General features: G+C 42.6%; 1 protein-coding gene across 1 annotated transcript in view; it reads left to right on the top strand.

Annotated features, from left to right (window-relative positions):
- The window catches only part of TGFBR3 (transforming growth factor beta receptor 3), a 137,629-nt gene that overhangs the window by 85,459 nt on the left and 26,656 nt on the right, over positions 1 to 25,514 (top strand). Inside the window, exons 5-10 of the mRNA XM_079981301.1 lie at positions 11,629 to 11,812; positions 15,406 to 15,574; positions 17,212 to 17,359; positions 22,048 to 22,237; positions 23,242 to 23,552; positions 24,152 to 24,301. Coding sequence (XP_079837427.1) covers positions 11,629 to 11,812; positions 15,406 to 15,574; positions 17,212 to 17,359; positions 22,048 to 22,237; positions 23,242 to 23,552; positions 24,152 to 24,301 — 1,152 coding nt within the window. The remainder of the gene's footprint in view (positions 1 to 11,628; positions 11,813 to 15,405; positions 15,575 to 17,211; positions 17,360 to 22,047; positions 22,238 to 23,241; positions 23,553 to 24,151; positions 24,302 to 25,514) is intronic.

Below are 25,514 nucleotides of genomic sequence, written 5' to 3'. Positions count from 1 at the left end.
TGCAATCTACCATTGGTTCCTAACTCTATATGTTTGCACAGGTAAGTAATCCCACTGGCTTTAAAGGGTTTGCTCATGGTGCGCTTGGTGATCCAAAGCACACACGCGCTGTGGCAAAGAATGAATGGTTACTCTGCTTAAGGCTAGCAATTAAAAGTCCTGTATCCATTTCTAGAAATATAAAGTGAAGCTGTGTCATTATTTCTGGCGAAGCCCGGTTTGCTTCCTTCTCCCAAGAATATGTTTCAGAAATGTTGGGCCCTTGCCATCAAACCACAGACCGCTCTTTGGTGTGCACTGGATTTTGGATGGCTGTCAAAACTCACTGAAAAACAAGTGCTATTTCTTTTCCTGTGCCTAGTATTTAACGGGAAATCAGGAGGCTACATTTCCAATCACTTGTTAAATCAACCCAGATGTGAACGGAGCACTAAGCTAAGAGGAGAAGAGGGTAGGAAATGTAGAGCTAGTGATAAAACGTGAATAAATAGTGACCTTCATATGATTTCAAGTGAAAGAAGAGGACGGGGGCAAGTTTCCTAAAGTTTGTATGTGAATAATTTTATGGGATTTTTTAAAAAGTTCCTTTTGTGTCCAAACCAGAGAGTAATTTATTTTTTTTTTATTTTTTGCTTAATTCATTTGTCAGTTCATTTCTTCCCACTACCTTATGCTGCTTTAGAGTATGTGGAATTAGCTGTTTAAATTCCTGTTTAAAGTAAAAATAATTCCTGTTTAAAGTGAAATTAAAAGCCACTTTCTTAGGCCACTAACTATGGTCATATCCAGTGTTTGTTCTACTCAGAATAGACCCATTGAAATTAATGGGCATCACTAATTTCCATGGGTCTACTCTGGGTGAAAGTTAAGTCGGCTACAACCCAATATTTTGAATATCTCCCACTAAACTAAGGATGCCAGAATGGAAGGTGTTGTTTATATAAGCGCTTCCAACTGGGATTTTATTCTGCACTTGGATTCATTAAACCTGCCTAGAATAGTGGAATAGAACTAGGTGGGGAGAGGGTTCATGGTCAAGAAATTATGGGCTTGTAATTATGTTAGGTTCCAGTTACAAGTAACATATGATGCACCAGGTTTTTTTATCTGCTTTAAAACACACACACACAAATAAACGAAAATAAGCAATTGTTGCTGACTGATGCACTGAAATTATCATTGCCCCAAGCATTTTTACTACGTACTGCATGTTCAGAATATTGACTGTCATGTTAGAAATATGAATGTGACTAGATCAGCGTGCCTCTTTCAGTGCGATGACTATAAAGCACTTACATATTTACATATGTAACAGACCATTTACCACACACATCTATGCATTTTGATATATGGTAGATCTCTCATTAGGAGGGACGCAGGTGGCGCTGTGGGTTAAAGCCTCAGCGCCTAGGGCTTGCCGATCGAAAGGTCGGCGGTTCGAATCCCTGCGGCGGGGTGCGCTCCCGCTGCTCGGTCCCAGCGCCTGCCAACCTAGCAGTTCGAAAGCACCTCCGGGTGCAAGTAGATAAATAGGGACCGCTTACCAGCGGGAAGGTAAACGGCGTTTCCGTGTGCGGCTCTGGCTCTGGCTCTGGCTCTGGCCAGAGCAGCGATGTCACGCTGGCCACGTGACCCGGAAGTGTCTCCGGACAGCGCTGGCCCCCGGCCTCTTAAGTGAGATGGGCGCACAACCCCAGAGTCTGTCAAGACTGGCCCGTACGGGCAGGGGTACCTTTACCTTTACCTAGATCTCTCATTACACGCAGCAGGACAAATGAGACAGCCAGATTACCAAGGAGTTGCCTGCACGTCACAGTAAGCTACCAATTGCTAAATCACCATCTATATCTACATCAAAGCCACTTCAGTGCCAGGAGGAAGATGTTCTCTCCCAGGAGTGGAGAACATCTGGACAACGTATGTTGCTGGACTACAGTTCCCATCATCCCTGACAGTTGGCCAGACTGTCTGGGGCTTATGGGAGCTCAGGGTCTAGTAACAACCAGAGGGACATAGGTTCTTCAGCCCTGATATGTCTCTCCTTATTCATGTTTACTGGGACCTCCAGTCCCGTCAGATGTTGCCTTAGTGCAGGGCTTGCCCACCTTTCTGGGGTCAGTGGACGCACTTGGAATTTTGAGAAAGTGCCATGGACTTCCGTCACAAAATGACCACTAGGCTTGCTGACAGAGAGAAGCTCTTTGCACGTCTCTGTTTGGTACAGCAGGGAGGGAAGGGTGCACAGCCATAGCATCCACTGAAATGTGGGCAGGGTTAAGGGATGTTTTCGATGTCTGAAAGGCTGAGCGAGTACAGTCAGAATCTGAGCACTGTTCATGCATTGTGGAGTTTTGAGGGGATATTTCTTTTGACTTTTTGCCGGTGCTATAAGAGCTACTGGCAGACACATTGACACCCATGGACACCACATTGTCAACCCCTGCCTTAGTGCAGCCACCTGCAGGTTTGGGTCATATGACGCAGTGCTTCTTGGGAGCTGGAACAAATCAGATATTCATGAATGTTCACATTGGACTTGTTCACTTAACATTTCTGTAACTTATATAGAAAATCAACAGATTTGCTGCTATTCTGTCAACACAAACAATTGCTCCACTTTGGTTATTTCCCCCCTTCTTTGCTGGCAGGAAGCACTAGGCTGGTCTCTTAGTTTAATTAGATGTAATAATGAAGTAGAGCTGGGAGGATGAGCAGAGATAACATAAATGGAGGTGGCGGGGGTGGGAGGTGGTAATTGGATTACAGAAAGGGCCATCTTGAATATTATAATTTTTGCCCCTCTCAAATGCAGTGCTTGGGACACAGCCTAATGAGGTGCTCACTTTGTCCCTGATAAGGGGATCTGTACCTTCTTGAGCAGGCTTTTGCTCATCAGATAACTCAAGCAGAAAATGGCCTTGGCAGTCATGCAAGAGCAAATCTTCTGTTCTGTATACTTTTAAAACCAGATTATGGCAAGGAACATAAACAGCCATAGAGTCAAGGGCGTAGATTATTCTGTCTCTTTCTGGGGAAATTAAAGAAAAGTCAGCAACGAACTCCAGTCTGGTATGAATTTATGATATCTAACTGCTGGGGGGAAACATGTGCTGGTTTGAAATAAATTTTGTTTCCACAAACATTTAACTTAGCCATTTTTTGTCTTTTCAGGGATCTACAATGAGTTTCTGGTTAGTGGAGGGAGAAAGTGGTAGATCATGGAATCCTATTAGTTTTAATTCCTAACAGTCATTTCGATATTGTTTCCCTTTATTTCTGTAGCTTTCTATTCAGACTGGTTATGTCTGTTAAGCAACCCACCACCCATTCCAGCACCCATTTGTCATGTGTATCTCAGGAAGTTTCTTCACATATTTGAGAAATTTTCTTTTCTTTCACTCTTACTTGTCTAAGAACTGTTTTGGTGACCCCATGAGATTGTCACTCTCACCTTTATGAGTGCCATGGAAAGATCATGGAGATGGGGTGGTCAGATCCTGTGGAAGAATGGGAGAAGCTTGGGGAATGGGAGCTTGATGACACAGGTGAGGGTCCTAGTGGGATGAGGGGAGTGAAATTGGGACCCCAATAGGTGTTTGAGTCAGGTAAGAAGCCTGGTGGTTTAGGGGATGTAAAGTTGGACCTTAGAGATGGCACACCCTCTGACACATATCTCTTCCCATGGCACCTTCCTCCTGCCAGTGAGGAGACTCCTCCTTTGCAGCAGGTGACTTGAAGTAAATCAGATACTGAGCCGCTGATAAAACTGCCTCTGTCTCCCAGGACACCTCAAAGACCCAACACACTTGAAGGAGTGCCCAGTTCCTTGCCCCCTTTTGAGACTCCGGCCACTTGTTGCACTAAGAGCTATGGCCACCCTGCTCTTCAAAAGAGAGGTGCGGGGATCATGTCACTTGCTGGATCAGTGTCTTAGCTTGAGTTTAGCCATGCACCAATACCTCTTTTACATATGTTCCTTTGTGCAACCTGAACTTTTCCTGTGCACTGATTTGATTTGTGCGTTAAAACCTTTGACAGAAACTGAATCCGTAGTTCAAGTTCTTTGCCTACCAGTGAGGGCCAGGACACTTGGTACTGCCACAGAATGACTTTTAAAAAACTTGATCCGTTTCCATGTTAGAATCTGTTTCCATGTTAGAATCTCACTTATAGTAGCAGTCCTCCCTTTATTCTTTTCTTTACACCCCAACAGATGCTTCTTCCTAGGGATTCATACACATTAGTTGTTGAGGTAATCAGACCTGGATAAGCCTTTCTTACTTAATTCATGTGGAATTCCAACTTAACGCATCTACATTCAAGTTGCGTGAAAGGTGGCAAAAGCTTTAACAACCTCAAATTACAACACTTAGAATAAAAATCTAGCTTGCAGGCCTTTCAGATACAGCAAAGTCCAGTCTATGTGCCTCAGTTATTGGAAACTGGCCAATCCAAGGAGATGTCACAATTCCTTGTGGGTAAGGAGAAGTTACCTACAGAATTGTTGGAAATCAAACCTGGTTTCAGCAGCGATCATGTCTTAGGGGAGGGAAAATGCATTTTAGAAACCTCATTGCCACAGTTAGCTGAAAAGCTCAGGCCGCTTCAGAGGAATGGGGAATAAAATATAAGAATAATTCCAGTACTGTATCCAATTGGGAGCAAAGCGTAGCATAGTTTGAAAGACAAAACCTTTCACCCTGTGTACGTTTTTAAAGTGTCTCTCTCTGCTGTAACACAAGTGGAGCTGAAGCTGCACACAACAACAGAGAGGGATGACAAAGGCTTGTCAAATGTTGGAAGCACCAAGAAGAGCAGGAACTCCCCAGTCAGCAGAGGTGTTAAGCGCATCAGCTGAATTGAGGGAGACATCTAGCAGCAGGAAGAATACATATTGTCCCCAAAATTGTGCATATGAAGCCCATCAATTCTGGTCGGGTTGTGAGACTCTTAAGATCATTTTAGTGACTTTATTTCTTTGTAACTCTGCCATTTTGGGGTAACCACTTAGCAATGTTCTGTTTGCATTGATAATAGGTCATGTTTTGAGAGCACAGCATCTCAAGTATTAGGCATATGTTAACAAAAGGAATAAGAAGCACAGACATACTCATCATCTCATATTACTAGCTAAAGAGGTACCCATGGAGCTAAGAAAAGAGTTTGTGTAGAAGGACTGCTGTTGACGTGTAGTTTTTATCATGTTAGTCATGTTCAACGGAATCCATTTTTTCCCAGTGGATTAATATTTTCAAAGACCATCCAAAGGTTTCTGATTCATAGATTTTTGTGTCAGCAAAGACCAGCCAAAGTTCTCCGATTTAGAGAATTTCTCGTCTGCAAAGGGTCAGCTGCCTCATTTGGGAAGGAGAACACTTTTGGCCAAAAGATCATTCTAAGAAGATCAAATGAGTCAATAGGAAAAAGAATAGGGAGGAAAAGCAGAATAGGGAGGTTCTTACATGAGCTGCTTCCTGTGTAAAAACTGCCCTTATCTGGAGCTCAGTGTGATGACTGGTGTGTGGTTACATTTGGTAGGTGCATCATGTGCTCATTTAGAAAAGTGAAGATGGTGCCTCTATGGAGTTGGTTACAGTGATTGACAGAGACATTTTCATAACTACAGGCCTTGGCAGAGGGGTTGTTAGCTAGCCACCTGACTTGGCTAGGAGGTTCATTAACCTGTGACCCCAAAATTCAGTATATTCCCCCGCAACTGATGCCAAAGTTTTGTGCTGCCAACTGAACAAGGTTGGGTTTTGGGGTGTCCTTATAGCCCCCAGTTTGAGTGTCATTTACTCAGTTTCAGGGGTGGGGGTGGCACAAAACACAGGGTTCACAGCACAACACAGCACTAAACTAGCACAAAACTTTGGTTTCAGTTTGGGAGGGGATCCTGAATTTTGGGGTCACAGGTTAATGAAGCCTTGGATAGGTAGTCTGCAGATGAACACAGGATCTTGCTGAATTACAGAATGTTGGTCTCCAGCTGGGAAGTGAAGTATGTTAAAATTAAGAGCCCCAGCACACCATAGAAGGGTTCTCTCTACTCTATTGTTGTATAAGCTCCCTCATACCTGTTTACTTGACAGGTAGGGGATCAAAGCAGTTTGGGTCGGTGGGAAACATAATTCCAGACACAAAACATCCCACTGACTTCACATCCCACTGCCTGCACTAGACCTGGATTTGAAAGTTCATTGAGATTGTGCTTCCATGCTGCGGAGTTCACAGGTCTCTCTGTCTCCTGCATCCCTCAAAAAGGAAGTTTCATCCTCCCTCTGTTACTGCAGATTTCCAAGTTTGCACCCAGTGCAAAGTTCTCTATCTCTTTGCCAGCACACGGTTTTACAACGGCATACTCTTGGGGTGATAGCCTAACGTTGAGATTCACAAAATAATTCCCTGAGTCGTTTGTTTGTTCAAGCAGGTATTCAGAAATGCTCCTCTGCCGTCACGTGATATCCTCCTCACCTCTGTCAAAAGGTGCTCAGGAGCTTAGCCAATCCTTAAGCACCTTCCTGTTATTTCAGTCAAGTCCAGTTGTTGGCTTTGGAATGCTACCTTCACAATTCACGTGTACCTTCACGTCCTGGATACTTTGAGAGCAGCCTCACTCTCCTGAAACAGATCCGTTCTATAGAGGAAGCAGTTAACGTTTGAAGAAAAGTGGTGAAACAAAAGTGACGGCTGCCTTTTCTTTCCCTCTCTGGAAGAGCTTCTTGGATGCAGTCCAAAGAAAATAACGTGCTTGGCTCATTGAATGTAGCCTTAAGCCCTCATAGTAAAACTTTGAGACCTGGCAGGCACAGCTGAGTCCTCCTTTACTCTTGCTTCCTCTGCTTGATTTCAGACTGCAACACTTCGTGCAATTTTTTTTAAAAAAGCAAGCCATATGAAGCTTTAATTAATTAGCATCAGTTAACCTATAATTCCAGGTTGGCAGCAGCAACACCGAGCCACGCTGACTGTGCATGCAGGAGTTTTCTCTCTCTTCTCCTTAGTCTTAAAGGGCAGGTGGCCCTTTAAATAGGGTGAAATGAGAGGATCATGTGCTCCGTCAGTATGTTGCAGTGCTGTACTTACAGGCCCAAAACCAATGGTTCCTTCTGCCAATCTTATCTTTAAATAGACAGGGCAGGTGCTTGGGCTGCCATGTCAATGATGGGCAGCCAAGGGTGAGAAGCAGCACAGGTAAATGAAGCAAGAGATGAGTAATCACCCAACAGAATTATTATTTCCAAGGGAGATTTAATCCTCCAAATGGTAGGCGGAAAGTCCTAGCAAAATATCAACCAGAGCTTGCTCACTTAGCTCGGAAATAACTTTGCCAAAATGCACCCTCGGATTTCAAGCACTGAAGAATACACTACTCGAGAGAACACACCAAACTGATTGCGGCATCTGATTTTTAAAAGGCAGCTCTTCTAGGCAGCAGCAAAACAAATATTTCAGTTTTGCTTTCCAAATGGACTGCGTGGTTCCTTCTGTATGCTCTCTGTGAAGAGGTGTAGGCTCAGGTAACATAATACAACGCAAATGTTAGATGGCATTTTGTTAAAACCTTGTTTGCTCTCATAGATTGCCCTATACAGGATCAAGCTGTTATTATTAATGTGTGGTTTATGCAGCCAGCATAACTCCCTCGGAGCCTCAGGCTATAGCCGCATGTAGCCTGGAGCTCTGGATGCCTTAAGGCTACTACTTGATTTGTTTGCTTTCTGTCTGATGCTGTAGCAGAATTTGGACATACTCAATCGTTGGGAGCTGCCAGGTCTAAACTAGAAAGCCGTCGGACTGTTCATAGCTACTGTGCGTGGTTAGCTGTCAGGGCTTCAGCTTTGAGCAAATCCCCTAGACAGTAAAGGGCTGAGGTTCTGTGTACTCAGGCTAGATGTTGACTCTTCTCAAGAGGACGGACTATAAAAGACTTCTTCTTTATGGTAGAATTTTGGCTGATCAGCCACCATCTCTCTGGCAGGTTCCAATTTGACTGTTGTCTATGGATCAGTTTAAACAACAGCCCCCTTCCCCAAATACACATTCTCCTAAACTTTGTGTTTAGGGTATTTCCGGTGCCAAAATGCGTGGTAGGGAAAACCATGCATGCTTCCCACCTCCCTCCTGTTATAGGAAAGGCTTCCTACATGATAAAAGTCCTGGAATATGTGGAATTGAAACAAAAGCTAAAATAATTATAAAAAGGAAGAAGTGTCACCACCATGTTTCAGTGGGGAGCCCCTTGAAGCTGCAGATGAGGCAGGTTGACTCATGTTGCATACCTGGCAGTTCTCAGTGTTGGGATGTAGACCTGCACGTACCTGTTCCTGCCATGTGGTCTTCAGGCGTACTTAGGATTTCTCCTCATCACCACTCCCCAGTACTGCAATTCTTTACAGACCCCCACGCCTGATGGCAGCTACAGAAAATGAATGGTTCACTAAGGCTTCCATTCCAGAGATCTCTCCGTAAGTGGAGAAATGTTCACGCCACACGTTGTCGGGGCTTAAGAAAGATGTGTTGAGACTACTGGGTGATGCACTGCCAGAAGATGGTTTAATGAAATGTAAAACAGTGACATTTGGAGCCCTTGCTTTATAGAAGACAGGGTATACTTATGTAGCATCCCTTGTTAAAATGATGCATGAAGCGTTACATCGAATAGATTTTTTTTTTTTTTAATGACATGTTTTATGGTGGTTGCATGACCAGCGGCAACAAATGAAAGGAATCATCGAGAGTTGAAACAGAGGTTAGTTTAAAGTTTTGGAACTATTCTGGCAGGAGGCGAAGGGTTCTTAAGCTGCTTTCTGTGATTTGTCTGGGTGAAATGAACTCTTGGGATAAGAGGCATCTCTTCACAAGACAAGCTGTACAATAGGGCCCCAGTGGAGACGACCCATAATAATAGAATGCTGGATTATTATTTTTAAAAAATAAGTTCACCAGTGAAAGCTCTAAGCAGGATTGGTCATATTTGGTCATTCTGTGCCTAGTATAGAATTGGGAGTATTTCACACTTGACATTTTTCTTAGACTCAGGGTCAAGCTATACTTTACAAATACGTGTAATGTGCAACATCATTTCTCATTGTGCGTGTTTAATTACAGCTGAGTTATGAGCCCAATTTGTCATCAGGATTGCAGGACACAGAGAGCAGAGATTTATCCCTTCCTTCCCCAGCTATGAACACCACCCGCAAGCATGGCTACAAAGCTTTTTAAAACAAAACAAAAAAACCCTTTCCTTTGCTTCAGTTTATGGGCATTTGTCAATAATAGCCATAATGCCAGACAAAACATCAGAGTGATAATATGCATTAAAGAGGTCGGGTAAAAATTATTAATTATTAACCAAACAAACATGGATCGTAAAAATGCATATTCTGGGACATCATTTGTGAATGATAGATATCCATTTTTAATGGCTGATGGTGTTAATTAAAAATTTAAATTGAAATATCTCTTTAAACAAAACCTGACTTTTAATTGTGTGGAACTATTTTGTGCTGCAGCAACATCCAACTTTTTTACAGTTAAAAAGTACCCTGCAGTTTTGCTTAAACAACGCTTTGCTGAAATGTATCTATTGTTTAAGAATACATCTGTGTTTTTCCAGATGAAGTCAGCCAAGTGTTTTCAAATCTGTTTGCAACATGTTGTTATTTGGAGCAATACACAGTTGACATAGTTGTCCAGGAGATATTTGCAACTGCCGTGGCAAGTCAATTGGTCAGGGTGCTTAAGAAAATGTGTCTTCTGAAACAATCACATCCCTCTGTCTTCCTTTGTCACTTCTGTGCTCTGCTCGATCAAAACAGGTCCTACTTTCCCACTGAAATAAGTTTCCTATGATGCAATCCTTCACTCTGTGAGATTTGACAACATGAAAGACAACTTATCTATTTTCCTATATTTTCTTCCTCCAAGATAGGATGGAGCTGGATTGAATAGCTCATAAACTGCTGAAAACGCAGGAAATGAGCTCCCAGTATAGCTTTTAAAATAGATAACCCATGTGCCCTGTGTATAACCTCCTTTGAATCCCATATCTGTGTTTAGCTTTTGAAATAAGTGATCCGCAAAGTGATAGTCAAGTTTTAGAGGGCTGCTCTGGTGCCCACTACCTCCCAGTACTTTCTCAACCCTTTCTATTCTGATCCAGCTGTTTGCTTAATCCACTATGAGCTAAAAGTTTATACCATTCGAGGATTACTTGGCTGACAGAGATGCGAAGGAAGTGACACGTTAGGTAGGAAGCAGTGAAGCCCTCTTGTGTTGTCAGCAAAGCAACATATAGCCTAACAGGGTCTTTCTGGCATATCTGCCATCAAAAAAATTCTCTGTGAGTGGACATCAAAATGTGATTCAATATAATCCATTGTGAGTGGTGCACACAGAGGCAAAAAATACCTCCTAGCTTCACATATATGCTAATGAGGTCTGAGCTGACCGACCAGGAAATGGATTTTGGATTCATGGTGAATAGGTCAATGAAAATGTCAACCCAGCTGTGAAAAAGGTGAATTCCATGTTAGGAACCTTTAGGAAAGGGGCTGAACATTGCCGATATCATAATGCTGTTATATAAAACTATGGTGTACTTAGAATACTATTGTCATGTTCTGGTCTGGTGCCGTATCCCGTGGAGAAGGCCGGTGAGGTTAGAAATTGCAGGACCACAAATAGTAAACAACTTGCTCCAACAAAGGTTGAGGGCAGCCCAAGCCATTGTAAGCTCTTGCTCTCAGACTACCTCTCTTTAGGCATTGCTGCTAACCTTAGATTCCTAAAGGGCCAACCCTCTGTCCTGAAGATTGGTGCTCCTCCATTGTATACCTTCCCAGCTGGTGTGCTGCCAGACAGTGAGGTCCTATGCAAGGTTCCTTAGTCCAAAGGGAAGAGTCCAGACTCTGGCCTTAAAGATATGGGAGGCTTAGTGGTCTCTTGATCTCCAGCAGCAAGCTCTGGAGTCCTGTACCTGGTCTAGTTCCTTAGCAGGAGACTCTTCAGCCTCAGAGCCTTGATTGTTTCTGATGGGGAGCTAGATCTGTAGCTGATACTTTTCACGTTCCATCCTCTTCTTTTGCATGTAGTTTTCATTACATAAGATACTGCTCAGTTTCACAGTACCTTAAAGGCTTTCTGAAGTGGGATCTCCTGTGTCCCTTGAAGTAATGAGTGAAAATATATTCTCTGGACCTTATTTGTTGAGTAGTATATGTGTGGTTTTGTTTTGTTCATTGGTTTAAGCATATGGTGGAGGAAAAATCTCTAAAATTTTGGCTTACATGTCTCAAACCCTTATACAACTTTGTTTTGGTCAAAGTAGCAGTGATAGTTTTTCCTATTTTCAACAGAGCCTCATCCATACAACAACACTTTTCTTCTTCATCACTATCAACAAGAGAAGGAGAATCCAATCTCATGTTCTTTGTTGTTACGTTCCGTTTAATGTGAAAGCGCATTGTACAAATGGTTCACGGTATTGCCTGTTTAGCAGATGTTACGGAAAGAACCCCTGTGAGAAACGGGTTTTGGTGTGACAGGTTTAAATGACTTTTTGTGGGGGTGAGAGTTCTGCATCATGTGGATGTCACATTAAAAAGGTGTTTCTATTCTCCTCAGGTATCAGCAGGTTCCATTGTGCAGTTTGAGAAAGAAAATTTCTCCTTGTCAGCAAAAATAGAGGAAAAACCTCTCCCTCAAGGAAATAAGCATCTGCTACAGTGGGCCCAAAAGGAATATGGGGCAGTAACATCTTTCACTGAACTCAAAATATCCAGGAATGTTTACATCAAAGTGGGTGAAGGTAAGTGTCTCCAAACTAGTAAGATTGTACATGGGGAATTGAATTGCAATCATGTCCGTTTTTGAGAAAGCATTCCCCCACACACAATCCTTCATCTCATAGTGGCTGCAGACTCATTATTTGGATATTAGGACTGATCCTAGCTTCTTCCTTCCAATTTGCAATTTGTGACCACCAAGGCAGATTTCACCTTGAGCAATTCATACTAAAGGTATTATTAGTGTGATGTCAGTCTTCAGTTAGCTACCATATTGCATTGTTGCCTGCACTTTTCTGCCCGTTCAGATCAGCTGGTCTTTCCCTTTTATTTGTCTACTCTCACATTTATTCTGTAGCTTTTTCTGATTCGTCATTGCTCCTTGTCTTCCTACCAAAGCTCTGTTGCACAGAAGGATTTCGCAAAGCATTAATTAGTTAACAATAGTTTGAAATCCACTACAATTAACTTCTTGTTCCAGTTTCAGAGCTGAAACTTTATCTCCTTTCAACATTTGGTAGCTCCTGGACAGTAATCCCTTTGGTTCTCCATTATCCTAGACTTAAACCTTTTCAAAAAAAGAGTTCCAGCTGGGAAGAAATCTTACCGCTGATGTATAGCCCTTGGCAATAATAATTTATTGAGGAAAGCTGATACATGATGAATGGTTCTGATATATTCATAAAGAGTGTCCTCACATTGTCAAGCCAAAAGCACTCAGGATTGCTCCAACTTTGGATCGTGTTGGCTGGGAATCCGATAGTAACACCTAATTTGTATAGAATGAAGCAAAACACTCTCATCCCTATTAAGATAGAGGTGTGACCCAAAGAAACTAGTAGGGCTCAGTATACAGGTCTTGGTTGCAGGCAAGCAAGTTGGCAGCATACATAGAAGACAGAAGTATCTATTACTGTATTTACATTACAAAATTCTAGTGCATTCTCTGGCAATTCTTCCTCCTACTGTCTTCCTATCCAAATCAGATACCATGCTGTTTACCATTCCTTACATACTAATAGAAACTTCAATTCAGTGCAATAAAGAAAGCCATTTAGCTCAGTCTTGTCTATGCTGATTGGCAGTAGCTCTTCAGTGTTTCCCAGCCCTACCTGGAAGTACCAGGGACTGGACTTGGGACATTATAGATATAAAACATGTGCTTTACCTAGGGTTGCCATATTTCAAAAAGTGGAAATCCAGTCACAAAAGTTGTTGAGATTTTCCCGGACATTTCGGTGATTTACGCCCGGACACCGTTTCTGATGGCCGAATCTCAGCTATGTCCGGGAAATTATGGACGTTTAGCAACCCTAGATTTAGCACTGAGCTATGAGTCTGCCCTACAGGTTGGAAGTTAGAAAATATCGGCAATATTTGGTCTCAAAGAGTTTAAATGAACAATTGAAAGAAACTGAAATGCTGTTGAAACCCTTGCTTGCTGTTGACGGAATCAGAAGAGATTGCCGAAACACGTAACACAAATGAGGGAACTATTTCTCTTTTTTAACGATTCACCTTAGAACCTGTGTTCCTCTTCCTGGAGAACTCGTTGGCAAGCCATTTCTCAGTTTAACAATAATGACGTTACTAGTACTGGCGAATTACATTTGCATGGCGTCTTTATGTACATTAGTGTGAGTTCAACATGGTCAACCTCGGGATCACTTTCCCTCATTTGTGTGGGAGGAGTTGGCAGAATCGCGACTGCTTTTGCATCCCATCTGGCAGGGTACTTAACAGATGTTTGAGGAGTGCTCCGTCAAGCTGTGCAAATAGATTTCATTTCTCATAGTTCACATAGAAGGATCCTCTAGAGAAGAAGGCAAAGTGAGCATTCAGATACCGCTTAGTATGGAAAGGGATGGGGGGGAGAACACCCCCTGCCATTAATGCCTTTATTATACATATCTATGATGCAACTGCATTTGGGAATACTGTGTACAGATCTGTTCGCTGAGCCTAATAAATAAATGAATGGTGAAGCTGGAAAAGGTGCAGAGAAAGGCAACCAATCTGATCCAGCAGCTGGAACAATTTCCCTAGAGAAAGGATTGTAATGTTTGAGGCTTTTTGTTTATTTTAAAGAAAAGGTGGTGACATGATAGAATTGTATAGAATTGCGCATGTTGTAGAGAAAGTGGATAGAGGGAAGTTTACAGCCAGTCCTTCATCATGATAATATTTTACTATAGGTTGTGGGTTTTTTGATAGTTAGGTGTAAAAAAACAACAACCCACAACTGCACCATGTTTAACTCAGATTCTGCACCAAGAAACACAGAATTTTGTAACTGACATATATTATGCAAAAAATTATGTCACAATTTTTGTTTGTGAAAGTATCACTTCTAAAGTAAAAAAAAAAGTGAATGAAATGCTGAAACTAAAAATATCAATAAATAAACTCCTCTCACACTGTAACTATCAATGTTTTAGAAACTTGCCTTAGGACATGAACAATAAAACAAAATTTGAGATGCAAGTAGAATTGCATGACTTGTCAAAACACTGCTTTTACGAGCATTTTACAGACAGCTTTTAAACATTACTGTAATTTATTATAATTTATTAACATCGTAGAGGGTTATCAGCTGTGCACAAAAGTACAGAAAGGGCTTAGAAAGTGGTTCTGACCACAGAACAGCTACTTGAGAGTCTCACAGAACACTTATAATGAAGAATGGGGAGATGTGGAGCAAAAGGTATGGGGGGCAGGTTTGGGTTTTGTTTTTTGTGGGTTTTGTTTTGTTTTGTTTTGGTTTTTTTGCCAGATTAAGCCCCTGACTAGGACATGGTGTAGCCTAGGATCCAGGGCAAGCCTGGCTTCGTCTTCACAATCAGGAGACAAGGTAATTGATGTGGCTGTGAAACCATGGTTTGACATGGGCTTGCAAACTATAGTTTGTTAACCATGGTTAACCACTGCCTCCTGTATGTGCCCTTTATGTGCTTAGCTTAATATAGAGGGACAAATTATTATTAGAGATGTGTCCAAAAATCCATTAGAGTAAGGGTGCATTGCCCTCTGAGCTGGGCACGATTCGAAGTAGGATTTTGCACCCTTTCTCTATCACTTCCCTATCAATCCCCTCCCTGCAACCTCTTTTCCCAAACAAGGGAAAAGGCCTTATCTTGGGGAGGCAGTAACAAGTGATGGAAGATCCACTTCCACACAGGAACAGCCCCATAAGGTCTCTGCTTTGCTGCAAATGATGTCCTGCTAGGTATCTTAGTGCTTGTGGTTAGAAAACCAAAGACTAATAAACTCCCAGTTGGAAATTATGCTTAAACCCATCTCAAAGGAGGACGGATCTGCCTTAGAATGAGCTCGTGCTTTTTTGATTGTGAGGAGTTGACATTTCTTTCTCCCACCTCCCATTTGAAGTCTTGCACCATTTCCAATCAACATGGTTAAGCATTATTCCTGCCTTGGGCTTTACTGCTCCTATGGCAACTCTAAGCCATTCCAGGCCACATTGAAAGAAACAATGGAATCAAGGTAGTGCAATGATAACCTTGGTGAATGGGGAGCCCTTAAGCTGGGATCCAGCGGTAACCTTTACAACCATATTTGCTCATCTAAGGATGATTTGTTTTATCTCTTCTTTTTTTAGATCAGTTTTTCCCTGCAACATGCAATATAGAGAAGAACTTTATTTCCTTGAACTACCTTGCGGGATACCTGCAACCCAAGGCCGCAGAAGGATGCATTGTCTCCAGCATAGATCAAGAAAGAGAAGTTCACATAATTGAACTAATCACACCAGACTCTAACCCATACAGGTAAAATGCCCATTCCTCTTTCTCCAAGCCAAAAATATTGTTTATTTCAGCCCATCCTGCAGCTTTAAAGGAACAGATCCTCCATCTATGAGAAAAGCAAAACTCCGAAAAGTTTATTTGACATAAATGCTTTTTGATTGCGGCACTATGAAACAAAAGTTTCAGTATGTATGTTATTTAGCACATGGGGGTGTCAAAACAGGTCGCAGAATTTGTCTTCAGATTAGAAATCAATGTGGCAAATTTTATCAAGGTCAAAGAGGCTGCTACAGGGAGGACAATAGCTCAGCCAGTTAGAGCGTGGTGCTGATAGTGCCAAGATTGCAGGTTTGATCCCCATACGGGACAGCTGCATTGCAGGTGGCTGGACAATGAAGTATACTCGGAGTCGAGAGTGGATCTCATGCTCTTTATTCAGCTCATAGTGGTGAGGAGGAATGGAAGTTCCCCCAGAATGTCTGCTTTATATACATTATTTACACAATGGGCCCCACATGATTGGCTAATTCCGGGATTCTCCTGTAGGCCAATCAGGTTGCGGATTCACTTCCACCTGGAGCTGGATTGGGTGGCTCCTGTGGACCAATCAGATTGCTGCATTCTGGATCCTATTGTTCTAGGACCAATCAGACTGCTGCATTCTGAATCCTATTGTTCTAGGACCAATCAGACTGCTGGATTTTGGATCCTATTCAACTCAGTGCATAACAGATGAGATGATCCTCAGGGCCCTTCCAACTCTACGATTCTATGATAAAGTTGGGCTCTGGCCTAAATATTTGAGAAGATACCTCAGTTGATCATGGGCTTACAGGTCTTGTTCAAGTGCTGCTTCACCCCCCCCCCCCCCCATTATCAGGATCGCACCCTGAAATACTCATTAACTTCTACCTCAGCAAGTATCGGAGGTTGGGGAACACAAGGGACCTCATCTCACTCTTCGGGAATAAAGGAAGGGAGGGCACTCCAGATTTGACCCAAAGTGTAATGTGAAGAGAACAGATGCATTTACATTAAGCTTCCATTATCCTAAAGATGAGCAGCGGGCCAAGCTAATAACTGCGTTTTGAAAATGTCCCATTCTTCATCACTGCCCAAACATACTTTGCTTTTTTGCACATTCCCCATTGTTTTCAAAGCTCAGCAGACCAGATGCATTTCTCTCACTTCTTATTTCATTTTTCCTTCCATAACAATGCTGCCAAGCTATAATTTTAGGGTAGAATAGGGTGACATGTGCTCCAAATTAATGGAATAAATTGGAGAGAAACATACATTTAAAATTTCCTGAAGAAATGGGGAAATAGCGGGGGTGGGAGAACAAACTCCGAGCGGTTCTCTTTAACCAGCACCAAAGCAGTGGCAATGAGCAACCAGCAACCTCTAATTGAGAAAGCAAAGCTGCTGCTGGACAGTAATTATTAGCCTAAAAAGCATTTTTGTTTCCATTGTTATGTAAAATTGTTTTAGCATGTGTGGCGTAACAGTCTGTTTTGCACATGTTGTACCGTCTGGGATAACCTCCAGCGTTTTAATCAGCTGGCCAGACACTGGAAACATGATGGATTGAAAGAAGGTTGATAGCTGAAAATTTCTGGTGTGCTGGGGCCTCACTCTTTTTTATTTTCCACGACCAGTGCTTTCCAGGTGGATATCATCATTGACATTCGACCATCTCGGCCAGACACCACACTTGTCAGGGATCTTGTACTTATCCTCAAGTGCAGAAAGTCTGTCAACTGGGTCATCAAGTCCCATGACGTGAAGGGGAAACTGGAAGCTATTGTAAGTAGATATGACTTGTTGTAAGGGAGGCATGGGTGCTGTTAACAGCTCAGGCTTTTATGTGAAGAAGTGAGCACATGATAACAGACATATTCTCTGAGTATCTCCTCAACTTTTGCTATTAATCCTGGTTGTTGGTTCTCCCCACCCAACCTGGGTACTGAGTAATGTGCTGCTCGATTAAGAGGGTGATGCATTGCATCTGTCACCAGTGCTATTTTTCTAGAAAAAGAGATGCCGGAACTCACCATGAACACCTCCCTTCTTTCTCTTATACAGTGGTACCTCAGGTTAAGTACTTAATTCGTTCCGGAGGTCCGTTCTTAACCTGAAACTGTTCTTAACCTAAAACACCACTTTAGCTAATGGGGCCTCCCGCTGCCGCCGCGCCGCTGCTACACGATTTCTGTTCTCAACCTGAAGCAAAGTTCTTAACCTGAGGTACTATTTCTGGGTTAGTGGCGTCTGTAACCTGAAGCGTATGTAACCTGAGGTACCACTGTAATGGCAATGGCGCCCACCTGAGAGGTGCCGGGACTGAGTTCTGGCTGAAAAATGGCCCTGTCTGTCATTTCCAAATGTTTCATTGCATGCTGTTCTTCACAAGCAGATGAAGACAATGTTCAAAACTCCCATTGTTCTAGGCACATTTTGCGACAGGGAATTTCATTCGCGCAAGCTGTTTCTGAGCTTTGGGTCCAGTACTGCGCCTAAGATTTCAGATTAAAATTGCAGAGTCGAAGGAAAGGAGGACCTTTTTCTGCCTCCTCCCTTTCAGCCACTCTCCGAAGACTGGAGAAGAGACCCTCTTAAGAATATTAGGGGGTGGGCAGGGGAAGGACTAGACCATGTGAAAAACGAACATAATATTTTAGCTGCAGTTCATTCATTTTCAGCTTTGTTTTCTTGTTATAAAAAAGCATACCTAGACATTCCATTGTTGCGCCCATAATCTTGGTTTAAGGTGCCGTTTAGCTCCTAGCTTTCATATCTCACTGGGTGAAGAATTTCACTTTTGGTTTTCTTTAACCCCTCATTCTAGCCGAGGGTTTCTTTTATTAAAAAAACAAAAACATGCCCAGAGAGATCCGATGGGTTAAGGCAGAGCCATGGAACCTTTCCATTCTGGTGGGCCAAGATTCTTATCTTCACAAACCCCACAGGCAAAGTTTGACGGTTGAGCAGGGACCCTGCCTGTCATAATGGCATTGGTTGACATCTACGCCTTTGAAGTTTCATTTCAAGGCAGCTTCACACTTCACAGTTTAATTCCCTCCGCATCCTGTGAGCCAATGAGCGCTGAGAGACAGCACTTTGAACTGTGTTTCCAAGCAGGTGTTTTTTGGAAACACATGTCAAAGTGAAGGCTGCACCTCTACCTGTCTCCTACTTGCCATCACCTATGATATCAGGGGTGGGGCAGGTAGGCATGGTTTGAGGGAAACGGCCCCATGAGCCAAATTAGGACCCCTTCTGGGCCTAATCAGGCCTGCAGGGTAGAGGTTCCTAGCTCCTGGGTTAGAGCTCTTGTTACGCAAAATTTCTTGAGGTGTTCCCTCTACAGAATCATAGAAGTCTAAGGGACCTAATGACATCAAGGATCCTTCGACACTGCCTCTCCCCTCCCATCCTCAGTTTCTGGCAGCCACCTCTGTGTTGGGAAGCTGGGTCAGCAATACCCCCCTCCCGCCCCCTGAGAACTTCACATTACTGGGCCCTGCTGGCATGCTGCCAAGTTATGATGTCTAGTTATACTCCTTAATAATGCATTACTAAAGTGTACTATTGCTTTGATGCCCCATTCAATACTTCATACCTTGGAAGTATTTTACTGGCCACTGTTGGAAACTGGATGCTAGACCTGATGTTTGATCAGTTCCAGCAGAGCTTCTTTTAACGTTCTTAATTAAGTTGTGCTTCCAGTTATTTGTTTATTAGCTGGACCGGTTTCACTCCTCTGCAATTTTGCTCATGTTTTTTCACTCAGTGGAAATGGCAGGGGTCCTGAGAGGCAAAATTAAGTTGCCTGTAAAGAAAGTTAAAGGAGCTAATTTGGGTTGGTTGTGCTCTGATGTATAGAATCATAGGAAAGAATATAGACAGGAAAGTCCCATTTCTTTTAAGTTTTGAGGGAGCCTGTGATCTCCAGTTTCGGCTTGACTGAGGCTACAGCTCTTAAACATGCTTTTGTGTGAGTTGCACCTTCAAGTACACACAAGATCTCACTGAAAGTTGTGATCCACTGCACACTTACCTTCGAGTGAGCCCCATTGGATGCAGTTCAACTTCATTTCACATGTAGGTTTGCACTATTGATCACATATAATTCTTAAGTACAGAATGTACCCTGGAAGAAGCCTTGAGCCAACAGCTCAAGCAAAGGCTTACATTGATGCCCGTTTGGCTGAATAAGAAAGTGTCTTATTCATCCCAGCCATAACTGATCATTGCTTGAAGGTGGTGCTATCAGCTCACCATGTAGAACAGAGAAAACTAGGGCAAAGGCATCAAGAAGCTGGGTAGAGATGAATCCAAATTTTGAATTGCCTTTTTTACTTTCCAAATTTGTTTTGATTAGCCCTAAGCAGTCCCATCTGCAAAAATACCAGTGGAAGATGAGAGATTTAAAAAGTAACATTCCAAATTCAAATTAACTGCATCTGACCCATAGGAAAATCCATGTCTAGTTTGAGAATATGTATTTTTATTTTATATTCAAGCGTCCCAACATTATGTGCCAGAATGGTGCCAGAACATAAACATAGACCCTGTATGTTCCTATTTGGATACATTAAATCTTAATGGGTCTATATGAATAGAGAGGGTCCTTTAAAACGGGCAGGTTCTAGTTATGACAATTATATTCTGAAAAAATATTTGTTCAGCTGTTTTATCTAACATTTAAAAGAGAGAGAGAGAGGGCAGGAAATCTGGAAAATTTAGGGATTGTCATAATCTCAGGTCAATCCAAACCTGTTTATTTGAAACATGTGTTTAAAAAAAATTGTATCCAGATTTGAGTCCACTCAAAAGATAGTATTTTGGGCAGAAACATGGCAGGCAGGCACAGCTCAAGAGCAGAAACTCCTCCTCCGCCCACTCCCCCAAACAGGATTTGCTACCCTTTTTGTTAATGGGTCTCCTTTCAGTCCCACCTGCAGCAAACCATTCAAACACATAGAGATTTCAAGATTGCTTGGCATCTTCTGTAGGAGCATCAGAGGAAGCTTTCAAACATGAGCTTTGAAAGGTTCCATTTCTGCTTCTTCAGTTGACAATTCATATTGCTAACATTAATCATCACAAAAATGCAAATTATTCAGTGCACAAAGAATCAGGGATGGCCTTTTTAGTATTATGCGGGTTGACCCATGTCCTGATTCTTAAAAAAGCATTTTGACATGGAAAGGGTATCTTTTCGCTGCAGCTTTTACCCAATAAAGCTGGCTTCCATATTCATCCCCCATAGGCTACGATTGCTGTTTACTATGTGCTAGAAAATACTGGCATCTTATGCAACAGTATATAGTTTATTGACTACTTAACATCGCTGTAGTTAAAATAAATTCAGCAATGGGCCTCTTTATAGCCCGTGTGTGTATGTAAGATTGTGGAGTGTCCACACTCCTTTTTAGCCACATCCACAATTGCATGCACCCCTGAAAGCCTGTCCAAGGGTGAATGTTGCCCTTGGAACAAAAAAAGGTTGGCCTCCCCAGTGTAAAATCAAGGGCCAGTCTAAACATTTCAGTTGCCTATGGAGGGCCGGTGTGAAGTTGAAACGTTTTCAGTGTAACATTTCTAAACTCGATTATCTTCTGGATGATCTTAGATTACCCCTGAGATTACTGAGGGGTGCTAACTTGAATAAAATATTGGAGGGAGGAGGTAAGCCCCACCCTGCATAGTAGATTACATGATACAGTGTGTGCGCGCACGCACGCGCACACATGCACACACACACACACACACACACACACAAACTTGAATGGCAATGACCATTAACTTTGGGTGGGCCTGGCTGAAGGGATCTTGGCCCCAGGAGTTGGCTCCTATGGGAGTACTAGTCCAACAACTTCTGGAGAACCCTTGACTTGTCCAGCGCATATTTCTGATTTGCTACATCCAGTAGCAGAGTAGAGGCCATCCATGCAATGAGCCCCTTAACATGTCATGACGGCCAGTGGGACAATCCCCAACATGGAAGTTGTTTCAATTAGCTTTCATGTAATTTCTGTTACACATCAGCCTCTACGAGCCCTAGATATGCTTTAGCTCTTACAGCTACTTACAGTCCTTGTTATCCTTCCACATTATCAAGAACTTTTTTCCCTTATCTAAAAATCATTGTATTAAGAAGCAATTGGGGGGGGGGGGGAGAGAGAAAAACAGGTTGTTGTATTTTGACATGACGCAGTGGCTCTAAGTAATTATACTGTCCCAGCAAAGTGTGGGGATTTAGCCTCATCCATGGCAAACCTTTCACAATTCTGTGGTGGGATGCCAAATCAGTCTGCCTGGAAGAAAAGTTCGCTGCAGAAATGATGAAAAGAAGTTGTTGAAAGGAGTTCCTTTTCATGTTATTTTTTACCCCAGAAAGGGGTAAAAATATCAGTTTCCTGACATGGTTTTACAAGACTTGGAAAAGCCTCATCCAGAATCCTAATGTTATCTCCTTTTCTGCACAGGCAGCAAACAGTGTTGGCTTTGGAAAGGAAACAGAACGCTCGATGGTGATGACTAAAAACATATTTTCCAATATTCCCTCCTCTCATGAGAGTTTGATTACGTGGGCTTATGACCATGGCTACCATCCAGTTACTTCCTATACAAAAGCACCTGTTGCTAATAGGTTCCATCTACGCCTTGAGGACACTGGTAAGTCAGGAGGCTGGCTTGTATCAAGTATGCAACAATTTTCTTGAACTCTTCTTGGTCCTTTTCCTCCCCTCAATAGCCTTGGATTCACTAAAGCTTTGAGAGTTGTAATGGGAGATTTGCTTTTATCGGGAGATACTAGGTTGAATTAAGACTTCCAGGGAGCAAAACCCCACCTACTGGATGCTCCAAATTGGTGGCAAACGGGAAATTGGTGAAAATGGCTTCCAACCCCCGTTTGTCCAGTGGGAGTTTCTGCCGGATTGAAGGCCCTTCTGCAAACAGAAGCAGCCCTTTCATTTGCAGAGGGGCAAGTTTGGATCTAATCCCCTGGGATGAATGTTACATTGGTGAAATAAAGTTGCTAGCTTTGCAATTTGATTTTTTGGGAAGGTCACTAGCTTCAGCTAGGGAAACCAAGGATATCTACAACCTTCTGAAGACTTTTTTCTCACCCCACACCCCGTCTGCTATTTGCCCCTGAAAGTGCTGCGTGTATTACCTTCTGGGGGCAAACAGAAGCTGCATGGGATCTTCTGTAAGAAATGGCAACTCTCCCTGTTCACTGCAGTCCCAAAATGTATTGGAAACCTCCCATGCTTCTTTGTTAAGAAGGAGAAGTGGCAGAGTGATCTAATAGAAGAAGAAGGAGAAGTGGCAGAGTGATCTAATAGCATTTTTGACATACTGCAGGGCTTGCCAGTGTGGTGCCTGTGGGTACGATCGTACCCCTGAGGTCTTCCCCTGTCAGCCACAAAAGCCTCTGAACCCCCCTGCCACTGCCCCTTATTGTGATAGAATCACAGGTTTGGAAGGGACCTTCCAGGTTGATCTAATCCAACCCCTGCAGTGCTGGAGCGGTGCACAAAACACTTACTCAGAAATCCCAAAGCACCCACAGGCTTAAAAAGGCTGGCAACCCCTGATGTCATGCGTAGCTTAGCTCAGAGTCACAAGAAACTAAAGGAACGTCGTAACGTCTCCAAATTTCTGTCTTTCTCTAGAAGAGATGAATGATGAGGAAGACCATTTCCCACCAGAGCTGAAGGAGCTGCTGCGTGGCGTTAACCCGCTGCCTGCCCCACTCGCGCCCTCAAGCGAAGGCGTTAGTTTTGACTTCCACTTCCATCGAGATCATGATGGAAACTTGCCATCAACTGATATGGTGGACACAATTAGGACTAATCGTGGCTTTGAGCACCTCCTTCCAAAAGTCTCAGAACCAGAAGAAGTTCAAGGTAGCGTTCATGTTGCCCTGACGGTGAAGTGTGATGACACGTCCATGATTGTAGCTGTAGCAAAAGACTCACTGGAGGTTGGTATGATTTCTTAATTTCACATTGGAACAAACTAGGATAGAGTGATTTGACTATTGAATAAACTATGGGGTGTGTTGCGTATTAACCCCACAGCTACAAGGGAACATATGGTTGACATTATCTGCCCAACCAATGATCAGTCCTCTGGTTTTATCCCAAGGCTGTCAAAGGACTGCATTCACTGCAGCTGGAATTGTAAAGCAGTTGTTCCCGTTTAAGTCAGAGCCAAAACTTAAAGATGATTAAAATATGCTCCAAAATGCATTATCTTCTTTTCTCCCTTTGGAAAATAAATCATCTAAAGTTACAGACAGTCATCTCAGTGGGTCTCTCAATAAAATGAAACACTGCAATGGTGCTCTGGTGTTTTATTTTGTTTTATTTTGTGCATATAATACTTACCTTTCCACCAGACTGAATATTCTATAAACTGACTAATCTGCACTTTTGGAGGGCAATATTTTAATACAGAATTTTGCAAGATGATAAATAAAAATGCTTAATAGTCAGATTTTTAAAAAACCAACGCTGTCATTTAAAGCCCTGATTTGTAGTTTGGGGTGTAATTTTGCATCATGATCTCTCCCTTTTTTAGGCTAGCGGATACATCGGGACACAACTCTCTCTGCTGGATCCTACATGTAGAGCTAAGACAAACAAGACCCATTTTATTTTGGAGTCATCGCTGCATGATTGTGGGACTCAACGAATAGCCTATGCCTTGGATAACGTGTATCTGAACTCTGTGAGTCTATTACAGCAGAAATAATTGTCTGTATCTTGCAATCATAGGGTTGTTGTTGTCCTGGTGATACTTTATTTCTTGTAAAAAAAAGTTGTAATGATAGAAAGGCAGGCTTAACAGCAAGAAGTCCCTGTCATTTCATGTATATGAATGCAATTTCAGTTGTATTTTCTTGAGTGATGGCTTCTCGCTTTTTTTCCTACTTTAGGAGGTAAATAGCTTTCCACAGTAGCTAGAAAGCAATGAACTTACATTGATGGAGCATGGGCATCCATTTTTTTCTCTTATAGAATGGGAAAGCAAAAGTACCGTATTTTTTGCTCTATAAGACTCACTCTTTTCCTCCTAAATAGTAAGGGGAAATGTGTGTGCGTCTTATGGAGTGAATGCAGGCTGTGCAGCTATCCCAGAAGCCAGAACAGCAAGAGGGATTGCTACTTTCACTGCGTGGCGATCCCTCTTGCTGTTCTGGCTTCTGAGATTCAGAATATTTTTTTTTCTTGTTTTCCTCCTCCAAAAACTAGGTGCGTCTTGTGGTCTGGTGCGTCTTATAGAGCGAAAAATACGGTAGCTAGTCATCTCTGCTTGCATCCTCTTTCTGCCCCACTTATTCTAGCAGAAATGCAGAATCCAACTTCACTGTGTTTGCCCAGCCAGGTAAACTCAACTGGGCTAATAGGCTCTGCTTCCTATTGTTGGGAAAGAAAGCAAAGCAAGACCTGCTAGCTGTTATTCTGTGTTTAGAACAGAACCCACTACATTTCAGAGACAAATCTGGAGGGTCCAAAGTAACTACTAATCTCCATTTATGTAATGGTTAGAGAGACAGCCCAGTGTGGGGCCTTCAAAACAGAGGGATTCTGTGCTGCACTGGGCATGCTTAACTGATTTTTCATGCTCCCAGAAGGGAGGTAAAGAGAAACAGTGCCACTTCCACAGCAGAAGTCTAGTTACCCATCAAACAATAATCTTCCCCTTTTCTGCAAGAGTGTGAGAGAAGGCTGCAAAGCCAGCTGTCTTGCCTGAGTGTCTAGAGGAAATTCTTCCGACCAGGAGAATGGCTATTTACAAGCCCGGATTGATGTTCTTGAATCTAGTGGTGTTTAGGATGGAAACAGACAGCTTGCATGTCTTATAACATCTAGTTCCTTTCTCAGGATCAGGCTAGATCTGTAAGAGTTCTCCTATTGTTGTTCAAGCCAGTTGTTGTTGT

Source organism: Podarcis cretensis (genome assembly GCF_951804945.1).
Source record: "Podarcis cretensis genome assembly, chromosome: 6".
Taxonomy (NCBI): domain Eukaryota; kingdom Metazoa; phylum Chordata; class Lepidosauria; order Squamata; family Lacertidae; genus Podarcis; species Podarcis cretensis.
This window is presented reverse-complemented; position numbering and strand designations above follow the sequence as displayed.